The sequence below is a fragment of the Puma concolor genome, chromosome B4, assembly GCF_028749965.1.
Source record: "Puma concolor isolate L17-30 chromosome B4, mPumCon1.1.hap2, whole genome shotgun sequence".
Classification (NCBI taxonomy): domain Eukaryota; kingdom Metazoa; phylum Chordata; class Mammalia; order Carnivora; family Felidae; genus Puma; species Puma concolor.
Window position 1 is genome coordinate 91,407,399 of NC_141673.1, and position 23,134 is coordinate 91,430,532.

The following is a 23,134-nucleotide window of genomic DNA, read 5'->3' on the forward strand; positions in this document are numbered from 1 at the left end:
AAGTGAAATACATTCAGTACCTATGAGAGTTCTGAATAGGAGTCAGGCCTGAAGTGAATATTTGCATAGTTATGTAATATTTCAGGAGCTGAGACTGTGCAAGTGGCAACTGTGTAAACAAACAGCTCTTGTGTGGTGAGGAGAAGGTCATTACACTCAAAAGTGTTTTCCATAAAAACTTTACCAGCCCATATTAAGGAAATCTTTGGATCTTTCTTGTGTCTAAATAATTAGAGATGGCCTGTATAATTTTTAGACTTAAAGAATGGGAGAGATCAGGAATAGAATTTCGTAGTTATAGATTTTGATTTAGTGATCCATTTTCTTATTAGAATCATAATGTCACTTTTGCTGTGAAAGAATTCTCTGTTCATTCTGTCTCTGTTTTGCCTTATTCTTTATTTTTAACCCAAATTTAAACTTTTTGAGGACAGGCAATAATACTTCTTATATTTTTTTAAATTGGTCCCCTGCACTCCCCATTCAGGGAGTATCATTAAATCTTTCTGAGTGACACGAATACAGTTACTTCTCATACTTTGGGGGTTAATACTATCAGTTGAAACAAAGTAACAGTGAGCACTCATTTCAATATAGCTTTCATTTAAATATGTTGTGCCATAATACACATCAAATTCCAATCCGGTATCTTTAAACTAATAGAGTATGGATCTTAGATGCTGCTGATACTTGGTAATTTTTTTTTCTCCTTAATGGAAACTGGTATTCAGTCCCACTACTGAATTAAAATGTTGTTTGTTTAAAGTTTTACATTTTATAGCTTCATCTGAATAATAAAATGCATATATAGAACTAAGAGATTAAAAGAAAACAAAGCTTAAAGACCAGTTTAATCAGGGGTTTAAATAGGAGAGTCTGCTTTGCTGCACTGGGCACCTATAATTCTGTCTTCAGTACACAGTTCTTGTACTTTTATTTTGCTTTTATCATCTGCTTCACTGGTTTGTTCTTTGCTATATCATTGAAATATCTTGGACTCCTTTACTGTAAATACTGAATATAGAAAATAAATAGGCCCCAATACAGTATTTTTGCAAATGAGTAATTAAATGAGTGAAGAAGTCAACTAAGCATTTTGAGGAAATAAAAATTTTGAACTCTAGCCTTAGATATAGGTGGTTATTTAATACATAGGTCAGCAGTTCAACAAAAAGAACAGTAGTGCAATTGGATAAGTGAACATTCATAGACTGATTGCAATAGATGTATCAGGTAGACGCTTATGACCCTATCCCGAAGTGTTTTGTTTTTTTAAAAAAATTTTTTTAACGTTTATTTATTTTTGAGACAGAAAGAGACAGAGCATGAACGGGGGAGGGTCAGAGAGAGAGGGAGACACAGAATCTGAAACAGGCCCCAGGCTCTGAGCTGTCAGCACAGAGCCCGACGCGGGGCTCGAACTCATGGACTGCAAGATCACGACCTGAGCCGAAGTCGGACGCTTAACCGACTGAGCCACCCAGGTGCCCCGCAAAGTGTTTATTATCCTTGAACAAGTTATGTAGCCTTTCAGAGGCTTTTTGTTTTAATGCATAAAGCTAATCCTTACTTTGCAGAAAGGGGAGCCAGAGAGTTGCCAGATTTAGCAAATGAATGCACAGGACACCCAGTTAAACTTCAATTTAAGATAAGCAATAATTTTTAGCGTGTGTCCTAAATATTATGTAGGATATACTTACATTAGAGATGAAATTCAAATTTGACTATGTTTTGTATTTTACCTGAAAACCCAAATTGCAGATGATCTTGGTACATACTACACACATTGTAAGTCACAATGAAAGTATTGGTGCTCTAATGTTGTTCATAATGCTTATAATATTTCCATGACTGTTAAAGCTAACATAGTGTAATTGTTAAAAGTAGGATCTCTGGAGTCAGATTGCCCTATCCAAATTTCATTCTTCCACTAACAGCTTTATGACCTTAAGCACATTCCTTAATGTCTCATTTTTCTTATCTGTAAAATGGGGATAATAATAGTGCCTAGGGGCAGAGCTGTCATACAGAGTAAATGAGTTAATTTCAATGAAATGTTAAACATAGTGCCAGAAACCAGGAATATAAGCCCTGGATACATGCTACTTATGATTGTGGTGTAAGGTGAAAAACAGTCCCATTGTGCCCAAGACTAAGGGGTCTCCTTCAGCATGAGACTTTGAATGCTAAAGCCCAGATAGTCCAGGACCAACTGAGACACAGGGAAACAACTCACATATATGAGAATACATAGCATTTAGTGCTGAGTAGTAATAGAAATCAATTATTAAGAGCAATGATTATATTCTATATTTGCCAACCCTTGACTTGAAAAACTCAAAGAAATCATTATAGGAGAATTTAAGGAGGTCAGAAGCTTAGTCAGGAGAACAGATTCTGAACAATTAATTCCCGAACAATTTGATAAGCAATATCAACAAAAAGTCTGGCGATCCAGAGAGTCTTAACTGACTCTAGCCAAGAATGGAGAAGATTTAGAGAAGATATTTAAACTGGATATTGAGAGATGCCAAGAAGTTTTTCACGAAAAAAGGGGAAAGGAGGATTTTAGTCTCTTTATTTTTCTTAATTTTTTAAATGTTTATTCATGGGAGAGAGAGACAGAGAGACAGAGAGGTGGGGGAAGGGGAAGAGAGACAGGGAGACACAGAATCCAAAGCAGGTTCCAAGGGCTGAGCTGTTAGCACAGAGCCTGACGTGGGGCTCAAACTCATGAACCGTGAGATTATGATCTGAGCTGAAGTTGGACGCTTAACCAACTGAGTCAGCCAGGTGCCCCTTTAGTATCTTTAGACAGCAGGAAGATGCACTAGCACGTATGTTGGTATGGTGTGACCATGAGTGCATTGAGCGAACAGTAGAAAATGAGGATGAAAAAGCACAAGAAGGACCAAATGTGTAGGGCTTATATGGTTTTCTATTTATGTATGTATTTACTTATACAATGTAGAAAAATAAAATTTAAATTAAATATGAAAAATGATGCAAAGGGAAGGTACAGATAGGAAAGGTGGACCCAGGAAGACAGGTGAGTATTTAGAATTCATACCACAAGGCTGTGTTAGAGGTCAGCTAAACTTTTGACCCCAAGTATATAAGCAGCCAAAGGGAAGTAATGACATTTAATGAATGTTTACTATATGCCAGCCACTGTTCTTAACACTGTAAGTCTTCTGGTAGTTTTAAACAGCTTTGAATCTAGAAAAGATTTTTCAAAATTTTTCCTTGAAAAATTAAGTCACTTTACTAATTTTCAAATTAAAAAAAACATAAATTTCCTTAAGGTTTTTAAGTTTAACTTATATATCTTATATTATTTATAAATGTACCAAATTTTAGCAATGGCCTTCAGGAAGGGAAGGTCTTTAGTTACCGTCTTCCGAGTTAGAAACCTAACACCCTTAAACATTTTGAACTTCATTTATAAGTTGAGTATATTTTGAGTATATGCAACTTTCTTTTTAAGTAACTCAGTGGTCTGTCTTGACAGAGAACATTTTCTTATTATATCTACTACATAATACTGTGAATATTATAATATGGTGCACTGTTTACAAAACTGTTTCATATGACTTATAAATGCAGTACCATTTCAACCTAAATCACAAAGCTATTTGATTACTTGGTTAATCTGTTATTCTAAAGGCCAGATTCTCTTAAATATTAAAAAAAAAAAAAAAAAACAAAAAAAAACTAATGTGGCATACATACAAATATAGTAATAACTACTACAATTTAATTCTCTCAAATATTTCTACACCTAATTATAAATCTGAAAAATAAATAATACCTTCTCAAATGTACCCAATCCTGATAATGTTGCAACTTGGTGGTAGCATGGGTGTATAGCGGGGTAGGTGGTAATGGTACTATCTTCTCTATTTTCATAAATGTTTGAACATATTTATAATAAAAAATGAAAACGCTTTGTCATTAAAAAAGCAAACATGCTATCTTCCAAACAATCTTGGAACGACCTTTCTAAGCAATTTTTGTGTTGCTTTCTTGGCTTTGATTAAGTTTTCTAAGCACCAGAGTGGATTCCTGGGTAGGATGCTGACCAGTTGAGACCTACTTTGTAATTTCTAGGTCAACAGCTTCCAACTGTGGGAATCTTTCAACCCATGTTCCTTAGATTCACATTAGAACTTACATAATTTTCCAGCCTGACACTGACATTCTGCTATATCCCCTCATTCCTGACCTCCCAGCTCCTTATCTGTCTGCATGCTGCTGTGTCACTTAAATAAGTTTTATTTTTCTCTGGATCTTAAAATATTTAAAGGACTTTCCTTCTGGCTCCATAACCACTGAACTTAAGAGAAATTCTGATTCACACAAATTCTTGCCCTAATTACTTGAAGATTTTAGTTAACAGGGTCACTTGTCACTCTCTCCAACATCATTTACATCACAATTTTTGGTGATTTCATTACCCATGAGATGAGTTTCTCAGTTTCCTGGACTCTCAATTCCTTCATCTCTTTTTTTGATGATGTCATCTTTAATATCAGTCAAACTCATGTTATATACTTGACCTCATTATTATCAGTGTTTGCAAATTCTCTTTCATTTCAATTTCAGGCATCTCATTCTCCACCCACCACCTCCTATTTTTCTAGTTCACTGCTTCTAGTAATCCTAATGCTTAAAATCTTTTTGTCTATGCAGACCTCTGTAATTCATCAGTTCTTTTAACTCTCCTCCCAATTTATGTCCTCACTTTTGTCCTTACACAAGTTTCATGGTTTATCACCATAAATTATAAATCATTATATTGACTATCCTTTGCAAGTATCTTCAGTTCTCTTGCCTCCCTTGTTTCAGGATATGCTATGGTAAACAACAATCCTGGTTAAATCCAACTCTCCACCTATTTTTTGGGCAAGAGGAAAAGCACACATCTTTCTAGTTGGCCCTACTTTAAATTTATAAGCAGTAATTTCAAGTGAGTCCACTGTCCTCAAACTCCCAACACCTTCTGCCCTGTTTAGAAGATGATTTTGTTTCCTTTACTACACAAGCAATTAATTACCATGATGTCTCTCCACCTACCTATTCCCGTCTATTTTTCATTTCTTCCTGTTACTATTCCTGGACTCTGTGCCAATCCTCTTTTGCCATAGAACCTAATCCTATCATTACTCAACACCTTTGCATGAGAAATTTTCCTATTTTCTTTGGTCTTATCAATGTTACCCTCTCTATTTTTTTCCACCAACGTACAAAAAAGCTGTTATTTCTCCCATCCTAAACAAACCAACCAACAAACAAAAAACAAAAAACAAAACAAAACTTCTGTCATGATTCCATTTTCTTCTTCAGCCACTACCCCGTATATCCTTCCTTTTCCAGCATAACTCCAAAAGTTACTGTCTCTGACATGTCCCTGTTTCTTGAGTTTATTCCTACCAGATTTTCACCTCCACTCCACTGAAATTGCTTTTTCAATGACTTCCAATGATCTTCATGGTGCTACTCAGATCTCAATATTACATGACCTATTAGCAGCATTTGACAAAGTTAATCATATTACTTTTAACCTTTCTTTAGTCTTTTAGGATTCAGTACTTTCTTGGTTCATCTTTCAGATCTCTGACTGCTTGTTTTTAGTCTTATTTTCTGTTTCTGCCTTATCTCTTTGGATTTTAAATGTTGGCTTTACTCCAATACTTGGACTTTTTTTCTTTCTGTCTGTTCTCATTCTTCTATGATATCACCTACTCTTACGCTTTTAAGCTTCATTTTGTGTTGGTATGATAATTCCTTCCTTTTTATTCTGTAGTCCAGATAAAGATGTTCAGTAGTAGTTGTTCCAGATTTTCATAGATCCAAACTGATCTTTTGGTATCTTTTTCCCACCTCTAGAAACATGCCCTCCTGAAAATCTATTCTTTCAATTGTTTGGGCATCAGTCTTGGTATCATCATTTAATTGTTTCTCTTATGCCCCTCAGCAATCCATCAGAAAATTCCATTCACTTTACTTTTATGGATAAACCCAGAATTTAATGATTTTTCACTCCTTCTGCTACCATACGCTGCCCTGAGCTACTATAACATTTTAGCTGGATTATTCCATTAGCTTCCTAACTGGTTATCTCGTTCCTGCCATTGTTCTTCTTCAGTTGATCCTCAACACAGCAGCCAGAGTGGTTCTATTAAAACATAAACCAAATCACGACTTTTACCTTCCCAGAACTCTCTAATGACTTCCCATCTTACTTAAATTAAAGCCCAAAATTCTAATAACGGCATAGAAATTTTTACATAACCTGTCCTCCCCTTTCTCCCTTTCCCCTCTGACTTCATTTCCTATTATTTTACCCCTTGCTCAGGTTAATTCAGCTATACTGACTTCATTGTAGCCTCAGAAAGCTACATTGGTTTCTCTCTAACACCCTAAATACACACTTCAATGCCTTTGAATATGCTATTTCCTCTTCCTCATATTCTCTTTCTTAGATACCTAACCATCCATTCAGATGGACCTCACTGAGGTCTTTTCCCAAATGCCACCTTTTTAATGAGGACTTTCCTTGGTCTTCTATCTTAAAATTGCACCTCCCCATCCCTCATATTTATCATATTTCCTAATTGTTTCATTTTTCTCCATAGCTTTTATCAACATCTTATATCTTATTTCTCTTAAAAGCTATACAAGGAAGGATAGGGATTTTTGTTTTATCCCTTGCTATATCCTTGAAGACCACAACATGGAATGTACTTAATAATTTTTGTTGAATGAGTAAACTCTTCCTCTGAGATAGGATCACAACTTGCAGGTGTAAGCCTGACACCTGGTTGGATTCTCTGAGTCACTTGGCTATGTAACTCTACGGTCCCAAATCTTACACATTACATTAATTCTCACAACAATCTTCTAAAAATAAATGTTATTATTATCCTCATTTTAATGCCTGAGAAAACCGGTCTTATAAAAGCTAAGCACTTTGCAAAAGTCAGACACCTAATAAATAATAGAACCAGAGTTTGCATTTAGGCACAGTGAAGTAGATTCTAAACTGTAAACTATTATTCTGTGAGGTAAGAAAGCCAACATTTTCATATATTAAAAACAAACTGGTTGCTTTGGAGAAACACAAGTTTTTCTGACACTGATAATAAAATAAAATTTGAATAAATTCCAATGGAATCATTGGATATTTTATAGAATAAGACTAATGAATTTGATCTTGATCTTATGAGCACTGCAGAATCATTGAATTGGGCAGATGAAATAATAAACAATAGTAGTATTAATCAGGAAATCATGATGTTCTGAGCTAAGGGTTTAGTGGAGATGGAGAGTACAGACTCATGAGATTTTATAAGTGATTTGGTAGATATAGAGGGAGATGGAAGAAATTAGTTAAGATACATAAATGAATAGTTAGGAAACTTGCTAGGAAAGTAAGCCAGAGTATGAGTAGTTGGATGAGCCTGAACAACAGGCAGACATCAGGAGTGGAGTTTCCATTGGCACTGAGCTCTAGATTGAGCATGCATGTACAATAAAGTCAAAATGTGAAAGGGCTAATAGATTATATTTCTGAGTTTGAAACTCCAAATGAAGAGCCATTCCTAGTGATGAAAAGATTTAATATGAAGCCATGGAAAGTAGTTGTTGAAGTGTGAAGGAGCTAAAATTTATTGGTAAAATAGGATGTAAAGTGCTCTTGAGGCATTTTTTTAGCTGAATCATCCTTCCATTTAGAAATGAAACTGTCCAGAATGGTGGCAAGATGTGGGATGGTGAGAAATACTAGAAGTGTGTCCCAGAACTTTTCCCACTTACATGGTTTTTCCATTTACACTTAGATGAAATGTACATGAATTCGATCACAGAATTATAGATTTATGCCCACTTATCTGATAAGTTACTTAAGTTGGGGAGTGCTAATTAAAACATTCTTAAACTATACTCCAACAAATAAAGTGCCATCATTTGATTAAAAAATAAAAAAAGAAGAAAGATAAAGAGAGAAAACAGAAGGAGAAACATCTGTTAAGACTAGGAACTGCACAAGGCATATTGCATAATTTTATGTCACTTCACTCTCAGAAAAATTTCAATTCTTCCAATTATTGATTTATTCAATGTATATGTACTGAGTAGCTATAGGTGTCAGGTCTCATGGTAGGTATTTTGGTAAGTATTTTATTCCATTTCCTCATTCATGAGGAAAAGAGATTCAGGAATTTTAAGTCAATTAATCAGAACCAGATCCCATAGCTGGAATCACTAGTTGCCTCAACACAAAACACCAAAACTGGTGGGTACAGTGCTATCCAGAGGTTGGAACACCAATTGGGCCTAAATATAATATATATACAGAAACAACAAATGACTTCTTGAAGATAACCATCTCTACATATCCTGGGTAAAGGAAAGAGAAAGGAGAACTATACAATCATCATTTGTCATTAACAAATTGTCAGATGGGCAGGAATTTCAGGTGTGACCTTGGAAGTGAAACTTGTATAAAAGGCAGGTTTATCATTATACCTAAAGAAAAAATTATCTCACTGTATTCATAAGCTCAGTAATAAGGTTTATTACAAGTATTTTATACCAAAGGGATACATCATTCAAAGTTTAAAAATCTAGCTTAATAATGGAAAAATCCAAGATAGCCACCAATCACGAATCATGAATTCTGTCCTGGTTCATGAGATGTTTCAGTGAGTTTCTATTTACCTTAGATGGTCTACAATGCTTTCCTAGTGTGGTAGGTTTAGCAACACAAGATCCATTCTCTTCCTGTGGTAAGGAGTTTGTTTGCTTGCTTATTTATTTATTTATTTATCTATCTATCTGTAATAAGGTTTTTTTTTTTTAAAATTTCAATTCCAGTATAGTTAACATGCATTATTCTATTAGTTACAGGTGTGCAATATGGTGATTCAACAGTTCTATACATCATACTCAGTGCTCATCATAAGTGTACTCTTAATCCCCTTCACCTACTTCACTTTTCCCCTACCCACTTCCCTTCTGATATGCTTTATTTTAAATGAGTACCCTCAATTAAAGTTATTTTTTTTCAATAAGAATATTTTTTACTTGAAGCATACTACAAAATGTGTGGTCCCCAAAGGGGTTCTTTAAGTTCTTTGCCTTTTAAGTTCCCAACTTCTTGCATGAGTACAATTTTGCATTTGTAGTTCATAGCCATAATCCTTTAAAATAACTAAAGAACTAATGAAAATTTTTACACAGATTTTCTTCTTCTGAATTGTGCTAGCAGACAAGTGAGTGATGTGAGTGAGACAGAAGGTGGCTGTTGAAATGTAAAAACATGTATCAACAGGCAATCTGTGAATGTTGCTAGATTCCTTTGTCAAATTTCTCTGAAACTAAATGCACATATTTTCAACCTTTTCTGACACTTAGAATGTTTCATGATACTTTGCTCAACAAGTCTCTAAACTAGTTTATACAGTGACTTTTCTGCTCCCACTTCTACCCATTTCAGATTCTATTATTAAACTTTAATTTTAAATTTGAATTGGAACAAAACAAAGAAAGAACAGTGGTAGGAATGAGGAGTCAAATGTCAAGAATCCAAGATCTAAGTTCTATGTAATTATTAATTTGTGATATGACCTTGGGAACTGGGATTTTCGGATACTTCTTATGCTTTCTAATTGATTAAAAATATATATCCTTTGGATATACCAAATATATATTAAAGATCTTGATAAACATGATCTCAGTTTAAGTTAACAATAACTCTGTTAGGCATAATTACAGTTCTTTTTTTTTTTTAATTTTTTTTTTCAACGTTTATTTATTTTTGGGACAAAGAGAGACAGAGCATGAACGGGGGAGGGGCAGAGAGAGAGGGAGACACAGAATCGGAAACAGGCTCCAGGCTCTGAGCCATCAGCCCAGAGCCCGACGCGGGGCTTGAACTCACGGACCGCGAGATCGTGACCTGGCTGAAGTCGGACGCTTAACCGACTGCGCCACCCAGGCGCCCCAGGCATAATTACAGTTCTTTTACAGATTATTAAAAAGATCAGGAGGTTAAGTAATTTTTCTAAGGCTATACAGCTAATAGACACCTGAGTTGGAATTTCTACTCAAGTATGTTTCTCCCCCTGCCAAAAGCATTCTCCTTTTTATTGTTTTTTGATATACCCTTCATTATATTTAAGCAGGTGGAAGGTCATAGTATATAGGGCACAGGGACAAATTTGGCTATTCTACTTAATAGCATTGTACACTTAGCCTCTTTAAGTACTAATTTATTCCTCTGAAAGATGGACATGTTGGAGGTGTTGAGAATCGGTGAAATAATATGAAAAAGTGACTAGCATAGTATCTAGCACTAACTATATTATTTCTACCTGTCATGATAGGAACACTGAAGACACAGAGTTAGATGGTTAGAATTCTTAGTGATACTTTATAAGTCACAGCCACATTAGAGTTGATAAACTTTAGTATTCTGGTCTTTATAGCATAGAAAGAACAGTAAAATATTCTAAAGATTATCCAAGTCACTATCTTATCCTCAATTCAATTCCTGAAGGTCCTTGGTCCTGGAAAGGGGTTCCCTGGACAATTAACACAACTATTTCCAAGAACAAATAATTGTGAAAGAATATGCTGAACTTGGGTTTATAACTCAAAAAGGATTTGAAAATCACTGAATGTAATGTTTAAAATTAACTTGTTGAGACAGCAGAGTTGAAAAATAGACTCTAATATCTGTGGTAATTGCCTAAAATAGCTAGGAAGCTTAAAAAAAACACATTGCTTAAACCATGTTTATTAGCATTTGCTTATATTTTCTATCTCTTTCACAAAAGAGCCATAAATTATGTATATAATAGGAACTCAATTAGAGAATAGATGAATGAAATAGTAGATGAATGAAATAGATGAATCAGAGAATAGATGAATGAAAGAGTAGATGACTAACATAAAACTCTCTCTTTCCTCAATATACTCATGCACTTTCTTGCATCTGTTCAAATTACCCTCACAACATTTAGATTAGCTGTAGATTTTTTAAAAATTTTTTTTTTCAACATTTATTTATTTTTGGGACAGAGAGAGACAGAGCATGAACGGGGGAGGGGCAGAGAGAGAGGGAGACACAGAATCGGAAACAGGCTCCAGGCTCTGAGCCATCAGCCCAGAGCCTGACGCGGGGCTCGAACTCACGGACCGCGAGATCATGACCTGGCTGAAGTCGGACGCTCAACCGACTGCGCCACCCAGGCGCCCCTGAAGCTGTAGATTAAGTGTTGTGAGATTTCGGAATCATCAATCAATTTATGTTAGCAGTTTATTGAGCAGCATCCTCTCTAAAAGTGATAGTAAATTTTACTTGGAATAAAATAATAAAAGTCCCACCATTTTGGTAAATTAATGACATTCATACCACCTTAGGAAGCATAAGTACACAGTGCCCAATTTAAAAAGAAAGTGACATGTACATTAAGGTTCCTCCTTTTAACAATTTCAGATGACTAGACCTAAGCAACATATAATTATGTGGCTATCTGTCAAGAGTGGTTAGTGTTTCAGGCACATTCTAGAGAAGACGAGCATTATTTGTGCAAGCTGTTCACTTGTCACTGGTCAAAAATGAATCATACATGTCAAAACAAAAGCAAGAATTCTAAGTTATTAAATGTGACAAATATTTGATTAAAATATCCAAGTCTGGATTTTGTTGCACTAAAAGCAATACATGTGAAGTTCTTTAGACAAGGAAAAGCAAAGTAATTGTCTTTTTCTTGTAACAACAACAATACAAATGAAATAGAAAATCGAGTTAAAAGAAAAGCAAGAAAAACCGCCATTCAACCTTTCCAAAGAATGATCTTTTGATGAACAAACATAGAAAATAAAATAGAGCCTGAAAATAAAGGACTTACCCACCAGCTGATACAAACAAAACAACAGCAAAAAACTATCAATCTTCCCAGTCCAAAAAAAAAAAAAAAAACAACTAACCAACCAACCAAAATAGGATAGGAACCAGCAAAAAGCAGAAACTGCTCTGTAATTCCCCAAAACTCATACAGTCTCAACATAGAAAATTATATTTTAAAAAGATAGTAAGTGGCTTTTTACTAAAGATTTCCCCATAAAACACTTCTTATCAAATCACTAGGTATAACTTTTTATTTTTTTTTAAATTTTTTTCAACGTTTTTTATTTATTTTTGGGACAGAGAGAGACAGAGCATGAACGGGGGAGGGGCAGAGAGAGAGGGAGACACAGAATCGGAAACAGGCTCCAGGCTCTGTGCCACCAGCCCAGAGCCTGACGCGGGGCTCGAACTCACGGACCGCGAGATCGTGACCTGGCTGAAGTCGGACGCCCAACCGACTGCGCCACCCAGGCGCCCCTAACTTTTTATTTTTAATCAGGGTTTCAAGAAACAGCATAGTTAAGTCAATATAAAGCACTTCACACTGTAGACCCAATCATTGGTTAACATGTGATAGCTCTTCAAAAACTCTTATTCCAAAGGATCATATTTATCTGTAAGTCATGTAACTCAACTTCCCCCAATTACAGAGAGCTAGGGAAGTTCATTTTTTTTAAAAAGAGCAAAAGTGATTATTAGAGTACCAATGGTCAACTTATACATTTAATATAATATGATTTTACTATAATATGACTCATTTAGTGTAATATGACATAATTATATGCTGTTTTAAGTACAGTAGTCAAGAAAAGTTAACCTGTAGGCAGTATAAATGTATGTGGCATAATAATTTTTAAATTCATTCAACAGTGTTTATTAAATACCAATTACATATGCTATGTGCAATGTTTGCTGTTAAGGATGGATGATTAAGGTAGGGTCTCACAATCCAGAAAGAGAACATAGGGTTTTATCTAAACGAAACCTAGTCTTCCCTTCATAACTGAAAAAGAATCAGATTTTGTTCACATATCAAAATCTTCAGGGAAGATGATGAGTTTAGAGGTATATTATAAATATTCTAAACCAATTAAGTCAGTTTACCTGCTTGCCATCTAATCAGGTGATTGGCTCAGGATAACATGTGACCCAATTCTGGCAAATCTTAAAGGAACTCAACTCTGCTATGAAGTTTATAAGAAAATTTTTTTTTTATTGAGGAAGAATTGGCCCCTTTTCTTTTGCTACATGGTGTCACCTGTGGCAGTCTCCTTGTAACCATGATCTGGACTAAAAACAAGTAAACACATTGGAAATGAGAAACAAAAATATGCAAAGAAACTGGGTTTATGATAAAATTGGTTAGCTGCTGCAATAAAAAACTCTGGAACCACTCAACTAATGAACTTCTTGTTATATGAGATAATTAATTTTTCATATTGTTAAAGCCAGTTAAATCAGCATTTTCTGTTACTTGCAGCCCAAAATATTTTAAAGAAAAGGTAAATGGTGAAGTAAGCAAAATATATAATATGCTAAGAACTATATCGGTAGTGGGTACAAGGGCTGAGACATCCTCAAAGAGGATAAAAAGTTGAGCTGAGTCCTAAAGGACTCTGTGTAACAACAGGACAACTGCATTTCAAGAAGAAAGAAATGCCATGTATAAAGCAATCAAGGCATGAAAGATCTCTGAAAATTTGAGTAACAACTTGGGAATAGAGAAGTCTATGTTTGGATGTAGAAAGCCATACAAAATGGGGGTGGAGAGTAGGCAGAGTAGAAATTATGAAAATGTATTTCAAGGTCATATTTAATTGGAATTACAGAATTAGCTAGCTATCTGTGTGTTACCCTGGAACGACACCCTACTTTATGAGTTCTGGATCAAATTGTATTACATAGAGATTATACCAAGAGCCATGTGGAGTATGGATGGGCTGGAGATAAGTAAGAACAGGAGGAGAGGGAGGAGGAGGGGAGGAGGAGGAGGAGGAGGAGGAGAGAGAAGGAGAAGAAAAGAAGAAGAAGAAGAAGAAGAAGAAGAAGAAGAAGAAGAGGAGGAGGAGGAGGAGGAGGAAGAGGAGGAGGTGGGGGGGGGAAAGGAGGGGGAGGAGGAAAAAAACAAACAAAAATTAGAAGGCCTTCTACTTGCAATAGTCCAAGTAGGTAATACTGGACTTGAGCTTGGTAAAAAGGCTTGAGCTAAGGTGCTAGGCATAGAAATGAAAAAGAGACAAATTTAAGACATTGTTAGGAGAAGCAATAGTTAGGTCTTAAGGACTAATTAAATGAGGAAGGTGAGTGGATAATTTTTCTGTGTTGGATATCTTGGTAGTGGCTGTTAACCAGGATACTGAATATAAAAAACGAGGTTTGGACACAGTGTGGGCAAGGATTGAAAAAGAAAGGGAGCATAGGGATATTTAATTCAGTTTTGGACCTCTTGGGCTGAGACACCAGTTACCCAGCATAGCTACATAAAAAACTTAATAATGATCTATCTAGATAAAATGGTTTAAAAATATACCCATATGTTAAGTCAACTTGGAAATACAGAATTGTTGGACAAAAGACATTTTTAGAGGATGTCTGCCAAAATGGTGATTCTTAATCAGGTAGTTAGGCAATAGTCTTTTTTGTCTGTTGAGATTAATCTTAGTTTTTGAAAAGAAAGCCAATTAATATATATGAGGGTGCATACTGGTTTTCCTTCCATGTCCTCTTTCTCTTGGCCAAATTTCTTGATGGCCAAATTTCTTGAGTCATCCACATTGTTTCACCTCCATGGCAGACAATGCTGTGGGTTTACCAGATCAAGCAGCATTTTGCTTCTGTACATAGCTAGATACTTGGTCCACTTTCTTATATTCTCTTGCATGTAGGTAGAGCCTTGTTACTGATTTTGGCCTATGAAATGTAGGCAAAAGTGGCATGCCTCTAGACCTGGCACCTGAAAATACTTTTGATATGATGCTCTGGTTTTCTCTCTTTTTAAAAAACTCTGGATATAGGTACAGGGAATCTGAGTGAGAACTCCAAACTCAGGGGACAACTGAACCATAAGATGGAAGCCCGGCAAGTACTATCAATGTGCTACTACATTCCCATTCTGTTACCAGTCCAGATCTTTCTCCTGCTTTTTAGGCTTCTATGTCTAATTGCTTACTGGGTTTTTTACTTAGAAGGAAACTAAAGATGAATTTTACTTACATTTTATTATTGCCAAGTTCTGGACTGGAGCATGGGAATTTATTTTCTAACTCATTTAACTTGATGAAATGGGATGATTTGAATTGCATTGGCATATTGCTGGTTGCTTAAGTAAATAGTGTTTTTGAAAAAACTGAGTCTTGGTTTTTTATAATATAAAGTCTTGCTTTTATATAGTATGTATTAAACAATAAGTACAAACTGAGACTAAGAAAATTACTCAGAAATTGTTTTCTTATCACTCATGGCTTCATAGTAAAACTAAGAGAACAGATTTAATGTTTTAGGTATGAATCAGGAACCACATAAGAAAAATTCTGGGAAAAACCTACTGTTTCCTTCAAAACTCCTTCAAGTATACAGTGTTTTGAAGGAGCTTACTACACACACTTATTAATTAATATTATAATTGATAGTACTTGTGAGTCATGCTCATACGTAAAACTTCTGAGTATTAGATACAGAGATCTCAATTTACTATATTGTTTTCTTTTCAGTTTTGCTTTAAAGTTAAGGAAAAGCCACTACTTTAGTATTTTAATGAGTACCTAATTATGGATAGAAAGACAAACAAACATTTTATGAATTCTTTGAGTTGTACTTTCTTTGGAAGTAGATATTGAATTGCCAAGAGACCTGAATTGGGTATTAGATGTCATTAAAAAAAGATATTTTAATCTCAATTCTTTAGCTAGCTAGATGATTGTAATTGGAAGAATCACTTGTTGAAATCCTTTACTGGGTAAAAAAAAAGTGCTATAGCAGTTGATTTCTAAGGCTCCATTCGACTCCCAAATCCTATAACTCTATGAATATTTATTAGTCTATTTATTTTGGAAGCCAAATTCAAATATTATTAAAAGACAAAGACAATTACTAAACAGAATGCCTTTTTGTTGACCATATATTTTGTTAGCTAAATTAAGGCTGCAGTCTGATTGGGAAACAGTGAAAATTAAGCAGCATAGTGTTGTTTTTCAAGGACTTACCCCAAATCTTTAGCATTAACAATGACAGAGGAAGACTGATATTATTATAGGGACACCAGATTACTATCTAAGGAAGCAGTGATACAATGGCAGTGTCTATTCTACTGAAAATTGTTGGAGAGTGGATTAGAAAGTTCAGTTCCCAAAGGCCAGATCTGGTCTAAGTTACAACATTTGAGGTCAGTATGTATGCACAAAATGTTCATTTTTATAGCTCTTGACTTTTAAAAAAAAAACAAAATAGAAGAATTTGAAGGGGAAATAATTTAAACTATGGATAAATTTAAGGTTGACCTTTATTCCTGGCTATTGTATTCATTTGAGATAGAACTTTGTTTAAGATTCTAAAATTCTATTTTCATATGTATTTAATTAAAAAAAAATAACAAATGGGGCACCTGGTGGCTCAGTTGGTTCAGTGTCCAACTTCGGCTTACATCATGATCTCGCCGTTCCAGAGTTCAAACACCGCATCGGGCTCTGTGCCAATAGCTCAGAGCCTGGAGCCTGTTTCAGATTCTGTGTCTCCCTTTCATTCTCTGTCCCTCCCCCGCTTGTGCTCTCTCTCTCTCTCTCAATAATAAACATTAAAATAATAATAATAATAACACAAATGATATAAGATAATTAATTTAAAATTACATTCTGGTTTTAAAATCTTTTTATTTAAAGAACTATGTAAGACTTAACATAAAATAGAAATAAAACAGAAAAAAACCCAGCTGTTCCTTTATTGTGCCTTAACTAGAAAATTATGCTAATGCATTTTACAGATTATAACATAAAACGTAAACTTTCTTAAAAATATCCATCACTTTTTTTCAGGTTGGTTGAGGTAAAGAATAGCTATTGTTAGCTTAGCAAATTGCTTTATTGGAGAGATTTTATCCTGTGTATACTTTTCTGAGAACAATACATGAAAGACGATTATAAGAGATCAATATTAAACGACAGCAAGCCATAGCTCTACCTTATAAAAAAAAGTAAAGCAATAATTTATTATTCATTACATTGTAAAAGTAAAAGGTGAATTAGTAGTAATGTAATGATTCTAGAAGGTAAAGGACTGAGGCTTTAAAACCTTCTATTGATTCTGTATTATGCATGCTCTATTACACTGTGATAACTCCGTAAAGTACCTCTTTACTCTTTCTTCAGGGAGTGTTTCAGATACCAAAGTAGAGAGCACTTACCTCCTTTGTGTATACATTTGTATGCCTGTATCGATATTTAACTCTGACAGAATGGGAGTGCACGTTTAGGCTTTTTTATTTACTTGATGGCCAGCCCTGTCTCTCTACTTTGTCGTTACATTTTGGATGGATTACTGTAAGGTGGACAGAATTTGTTGTCAGTTCTCTCCTTCTAGTTTCTTCCCACCACATAGCCTGTGAGCTTGTCTAGGCAAAGACTGTTCTGTTTTATCCTTAATAGTTCAACGGTGTCTAGTATCTCAATGTTTGTCACATAAATGAACAAATGCTAACCTAATTCATCACAAGCACTATGATCTGAACATATATACACATATATACATACACATTAGAAGAAAACTTCTGGGAGGGAACAATACTTAACCTAAAGGAATGACTCACTAATGATAAAATTTCAGGTATCAGGTGTGATATATTTAGGAGAAGGGGTGAGAGGGACATGTGTGACTTCAAATCACATGATGCAACATGTCCACATTATTTTGCTTTATTTAGAGTATTTCCTCCTTTGAGAAATTACCCCAAAATTCTAGAGGAGAAAAGTTTAGGACTGAGTGTTTAGAAAATGAATGGGCGATTTTGCATCATCTGAATTTTATGAGTGGCAGATTAAAGCTCATAGGATTTGATCCTTCAATGCCGTTGCTGTCTTGGGAACCCCTTGTGGTGCCAGAAATACCATTGTCTTAAGTCATTCAGGACCAGCAGACACTGCTGAAACAACTTGTTCTTTGAGCCCTAATTCGTGACTTCCGCTCACACTCTCCCTTCAATCCAGTCTTGACTTTACTAGTGATAGGCATCAATCCCCTGAAATTGCCCTAGGCTTCCTTGCCAGCTCTGGTTTGGACATCAAGTCTGACTGACTGCTCAAGCAGCCCTCTTCTGCCCCCTTCTGTCACAAGTCTGCATGTGCACAGCTGGACCCAGGCAAGTTAATCCCATTCATTCATTCAATAATAATTTATTGAATATTTTCAAACACCACGCACCATACTAGCAAAAATTAGTATTAGTACTGTATAGAAACAAAATTGCTGCACTTAGAGTTTGAAAATGGGAGCTTCACCTCAGGCTTTCCCTATACTTTGAAGGGAACACTTTCAGATTTTTGTAACATGTGACTTAAGTAACAATTTATAAAGGATCCATGTTATAAAATGGTTCCCCACCACACAGATTTTGATTCAAACTGGTTCTCTCTCAGGGCTTATTCAGTCAGACTTAAGAGTATGAAAGATGGCAGCATTGCTGCGCAATTTATGACAGATCCTATAGCATACTGATTCTCTAATTAAAAAACAAAAACAACATATATTTTAAAATCTTTACCTTAAACAGAGAAATGCTCATCTTAGGTCAGGTGATAGAGCTATGTGATAGATATGGAGTTACAGGGCTTGGTAAACAATTGGACATGTTAGTGAGGAACAGGGAAGATCTAAGCCCTGGGTGAGCAGGGCAAGATGTTGAGTTCCATGTTGAACATGCTGAATCTGAGGAAGTGAGCGCTCATCCAAGTGAAAAATAAAATCATTAAATTGTATGGATTTATTTGTTTAAGTGTATCATGGAGGGTCTGAGCTGCATCTTTAACATTTTAACTAAAACATTCTATATACAAATATTCCCTAAGCTTGATGCTAGGTGCAAGGTATTTTTTTAAACTCCAGGCCATGTTTTAAATATGATTAATATTATTTCATGCTTAGGATATCTTTCCTGATACTTTTTAAATTTAAGGTTTAAAAGGATGTAGGGATTTTAAAATCTCCCTCCTTGTTTTCATTTTCCTCTTCCCATATTCTTACAAATTAAGCACTCAAGAACAAACATTTCATTTGTAATTTATATTCTTTTCTATTCCTTCTATATTACTCTCTTTTTGAATCAGTGGGAGGTGAAATGGGCTTTGTTTTTTGTCTTTCTTTTCTTCGTTAGGGTGAGAATTATACAGAGACAGACCTTCCTCGCAATTCTTTGGAAAGAGTGACATAATTAAATTTATTGTGAACTTCCAAGTATGACACTGACTTACAACTTTGTTTGCATTCACTGTTGCCTTTCAAATGACTCCAATTTTCATGCTACTTTAGCAAATGAAGGACTTACTTTGGGGGCACATGTATTACAACAATCATTACTCTAGTAGAGAAGTCCTTAATATTTTATTCTACTTTTTAAAGATATCTTTTTGAATTATATTTTATATACATATTATATTTTGGTTCAAATATTTAAATCAAGATCATTATCAGGTCATGTCACTTTTTAACATGCTTTAATTTTCATAAACACATGTCAAAAAAAGTGAAAAGCACAAAAAATAAGTGAAGTTTTAAAGGAAATAACCACTGAGTTTGACTGAGTTCTAGTTTTACTATGAGAGCAGAAGACCACCAAGTGTATCTACTTAACTTCCCCTAGCTAGGTAGCAGCTGATTGAAAACCTGAGGAGCGTAAGACTTCATTTAGAGCTTGATCTAAGAGTCTATTCAGTGACTGGCCCAGTGCTGGTCATGTGTGTGATGCCTCACTATACTGACATAGTAGAGGAAAATGTTCTGCTTTTTATATTAGGTATTTAAAATAAAAATGAACATCAGAATAAACACTGGTGGTTGATAGTTTCTTGTACCTCTACTTTCCTATGAAATGGTTGAGTTATTTTCATGGGAAGAATGGTGTCAATATGGGTAACATTCCTCGAAGCAGTAAAACATACTCAAAAGTTAGACTTTTTTTCTACTAATTAAAGTTCTTCACTAGCAATTGAAGCTAGTAAATGATGCCTGCCATACATATGTGAGGACAAAAGATAGGTCTATTTAATTTGTGGATCATTGATATTTGTAATTAAAAGTTTTACTATGAAGGTGAGTCCACAAGTTTAGTAATAAAAGTAGGAAGTATGGCATCCAATGAACATCGTGTTCAATAGGATCAAGAATAGGTGATAATGGAAGAAGATAATGGAGGATAATATCTCTTAAGTTATATTTCTCCACTAAAAACATTCAAAATTTATGTTTGGAGAAAAGTTGAGTACCCTAGGGATTTGCAACACCAAGCATATGTTAGCCTTCACTATTCACCACTGAATTGTACAAAAATTACTTTTAAAGCACACATTCTTCCCAAACATCCACTATCTCATAAGTAGATTTTATACTGAAATCTTCAATGAATAGATATGACCACAAATAGCACAGGTGATTTAAAACTACAGCAAAGCTATCATCCAGATTTAAAATTCTGATTGGATGTAAACAGAAGCAACTGTACAAAGGGGAGAATTTGAAGACAATGACAGTTAAATTATACTCATAAATAAAAATAACCTTGACAAACACTCAACTTTGGCAGAGTTTTAAGTAGAGGTTTATATCAATGACAAGGGAAGAAATCTTCCACTTCTTCCAAAGCTCTATGGAGAGAAATTGACAATTAAAAAAAAAGTCATCTTGTCCTATTTTAGTTAATCTTACCAGTAAAGACGATGGGCAATCTGGATGCTTTGCAATGAACGGTGCAATAGGAGTTGTACTAGAGGACTTTCAAGGTTCCATTCAAACTTGGCAGCCTGAAGTAAGAGATATAATTACTTACTTCTCTTCTCAGTAGCAAAATTATAGCAGACTACAAAGGGACTTAAGAGGCTTAAGAAAAGACAAGGGGAAACAGCATAAACATCTTAACAAAATGTTAATATCATATTTGATAACCTTATTAGCTGGTGTATAATAACATAAAACACACATCACACAATTTGGATTTGTGTAGTCTCTTTCTTATTTATGCTTTAGTATCACAGGATAATAAATAGAGCAGAGGGTTGATGGAGTTCAACCATGCCTAGGAGAATCCTGGAACCCACAAAAGTAAATAATATCATGATTAGTGTCCTAGATATAAAAATGTCACTATTAAACAATAGATATTTGTCTTCTTTGGGGAATGAAATTAATCCATATTCAAAGCCTTAGCTGAAATCACCAACTGATATGTCAGTATTAACCTGCAGAACTTGACATGTTACTTAGAGGTTTCAAAGCTGATTGTTGCCACCCTAAGCCACCCATCCCGCAATCCTTTCCCTCATCTCCACTCTGAACAGCTCTTTAGGAGTTTCTAGGATACCCAACCTGGTGGAAAATACAGACAGCAATGGCAGCCCCTAATATCCTGTGGACCTAATTCAGACTTCCACCTGTACTCTGCAGGGACCTCACTATCAGTACGCAGTACAGTACCTGGGCCCCATCATCATCCTAGATATTCAAATATGTTGTGAAAGTGAAAACCAGGCTCTCTTGATAAAAGTTTCCATCCCTGCTTAAGAGGCAAGGCTTCTATCTTTAGCTGCTCAATAGCCATTTAAGTCACACACACACACAGACACTCATACACAGAATTTAAGCCAGATTACATACTATAGTGCAGAATTTAAGCCAGGTCCTATACTATAGTACAGACAACAGATAAAAGTGGGCACAACATGCATTCAGATACACACCAGAAGAAATACCTCAATATGCTGACCATACTCAAGGATGAGAAAGTTTATAAATTCCTAAGGTATAAGAGTGCCAAAGATGATTTCAGCAAATTTGCATAAACTCTTGATGCTGTCTGAATGTATAAAGAGCATAATGTATGTTGTCTTAAACTGCAGCTATGGCTTTCTTTCACTTACTTGCTAATACTGGGCTGACTAGGTCATAAGTTGTGTTTATGACCTAATCGTTATCATATAAGCACATGAGCAAGAGAGGTGTCTTGGAATTTACTTCCATGCTTTTCTTTTTAGATTTCCCCATTATTTCTTCTTGATGCAATAACTACTTGTTGCTCTTAAATTGCTTCATTGTTTCTAAACTATAAAGCATCACTCTGTGTACTGATACAATTTTTACCCTAAATGCTACCTCACCATCTAGGAGGGAGGCAGGCAATATTTCTGGTGCACATTGCATTATTATGAAATGTTCTTGGAACCTACCCACATGGTGTTGACCTGTGGTTTGCAGTAACTTCTGGGTCTGTGTCTTAATTGCTTTCTGTCTATGAACAATATGTCCTGTTTTTGTTATGGTCTTACAGTTTTATCTTATTGCTTTAATATATCCTGCATAATGCTAACAAGATAATACATAAACTAACACACTTCAAGAAAATAACGAATGGGGTAAAATTTTTTGTTTCAAAAGTTTTTATGTTTTTGAATTTTTTTAAATTTTATTTATTCTTGAGACAGAGGGAGACAGAGTGTGAACAGGGGAGGGGCAGAGAGAGTGGGAGACTGAATCCAAACAGGCTCCAGGCTCCGAGCTGTCAGCACAGAGCCCTATGCGGGGCTCAAATTCATGAACCATGAGATCATGACCTGAGCCGAAGTCACACGCTTAACCAACTGAACCATCCAGGTGTCCTGGAAACTCTTTTTAAAAAATTATTGGTTAAAATCCTGGAATCCTTTGGCAACTCTGTGGTTCTTACCTGAACTAGCTGTGGGAGATAGTCCAGTAGTTCATCATTCAAGAGGTTGTCTAATTGTTGAACTGCCACTTTACGAATTTCTTGATCTGGAAAACTAATACAAAGTATATATATCTATTAAGCTATTAATGGTATGGAATAATCCATGAGAAATGTCAGGGAGAAGAGAGAATGAATTCCACCCCCAGCACGTAAGATAAAATAATAATCTCACAATCAATTAAGATGATAATTAGCACCAAATTATTTTTCCACATTCTCTACTCTCATATGAACTGAAGTAAAATGCCCTTTCAACTAGA

The 23,134-nt window shown here is 35.2% G+C and overlaps 1 protein-coding gene across 5 annotated transcripts in view; it reads right to left on the bottom strand.

Annotated features, from left to right (window-relative positions):
• PIK3C2G (phosphatidylinositol-4-phosphate 3-kinase catalytic subunit type 2 gamma) overlaps positions 1–23,134 on the bottom strand; it is a 539,869-nt gene that overhangs the window by 173,343 nt on the left and 343,392 nt on the right. For all 5 annotated transcript variants that reach the window (XM_086713962.1, XM_086713961.1, XM_086713960.1 and 2 more), the window contains 2 exons: positions 22,833–22,926; positions 20,822–20,916 (listed from right to left, as the gene is read on the bottom strand). In XM_086713962.1, coding sequence (XP_086570088.1) covers positions 20,822–20,916; positions 22,833–22,926 — 189 coding nt within the window. The remainder of the gene's footprint in view (positions 1–20,821; positions 20,917–22,832; positions 22,927–23,134) is intronic.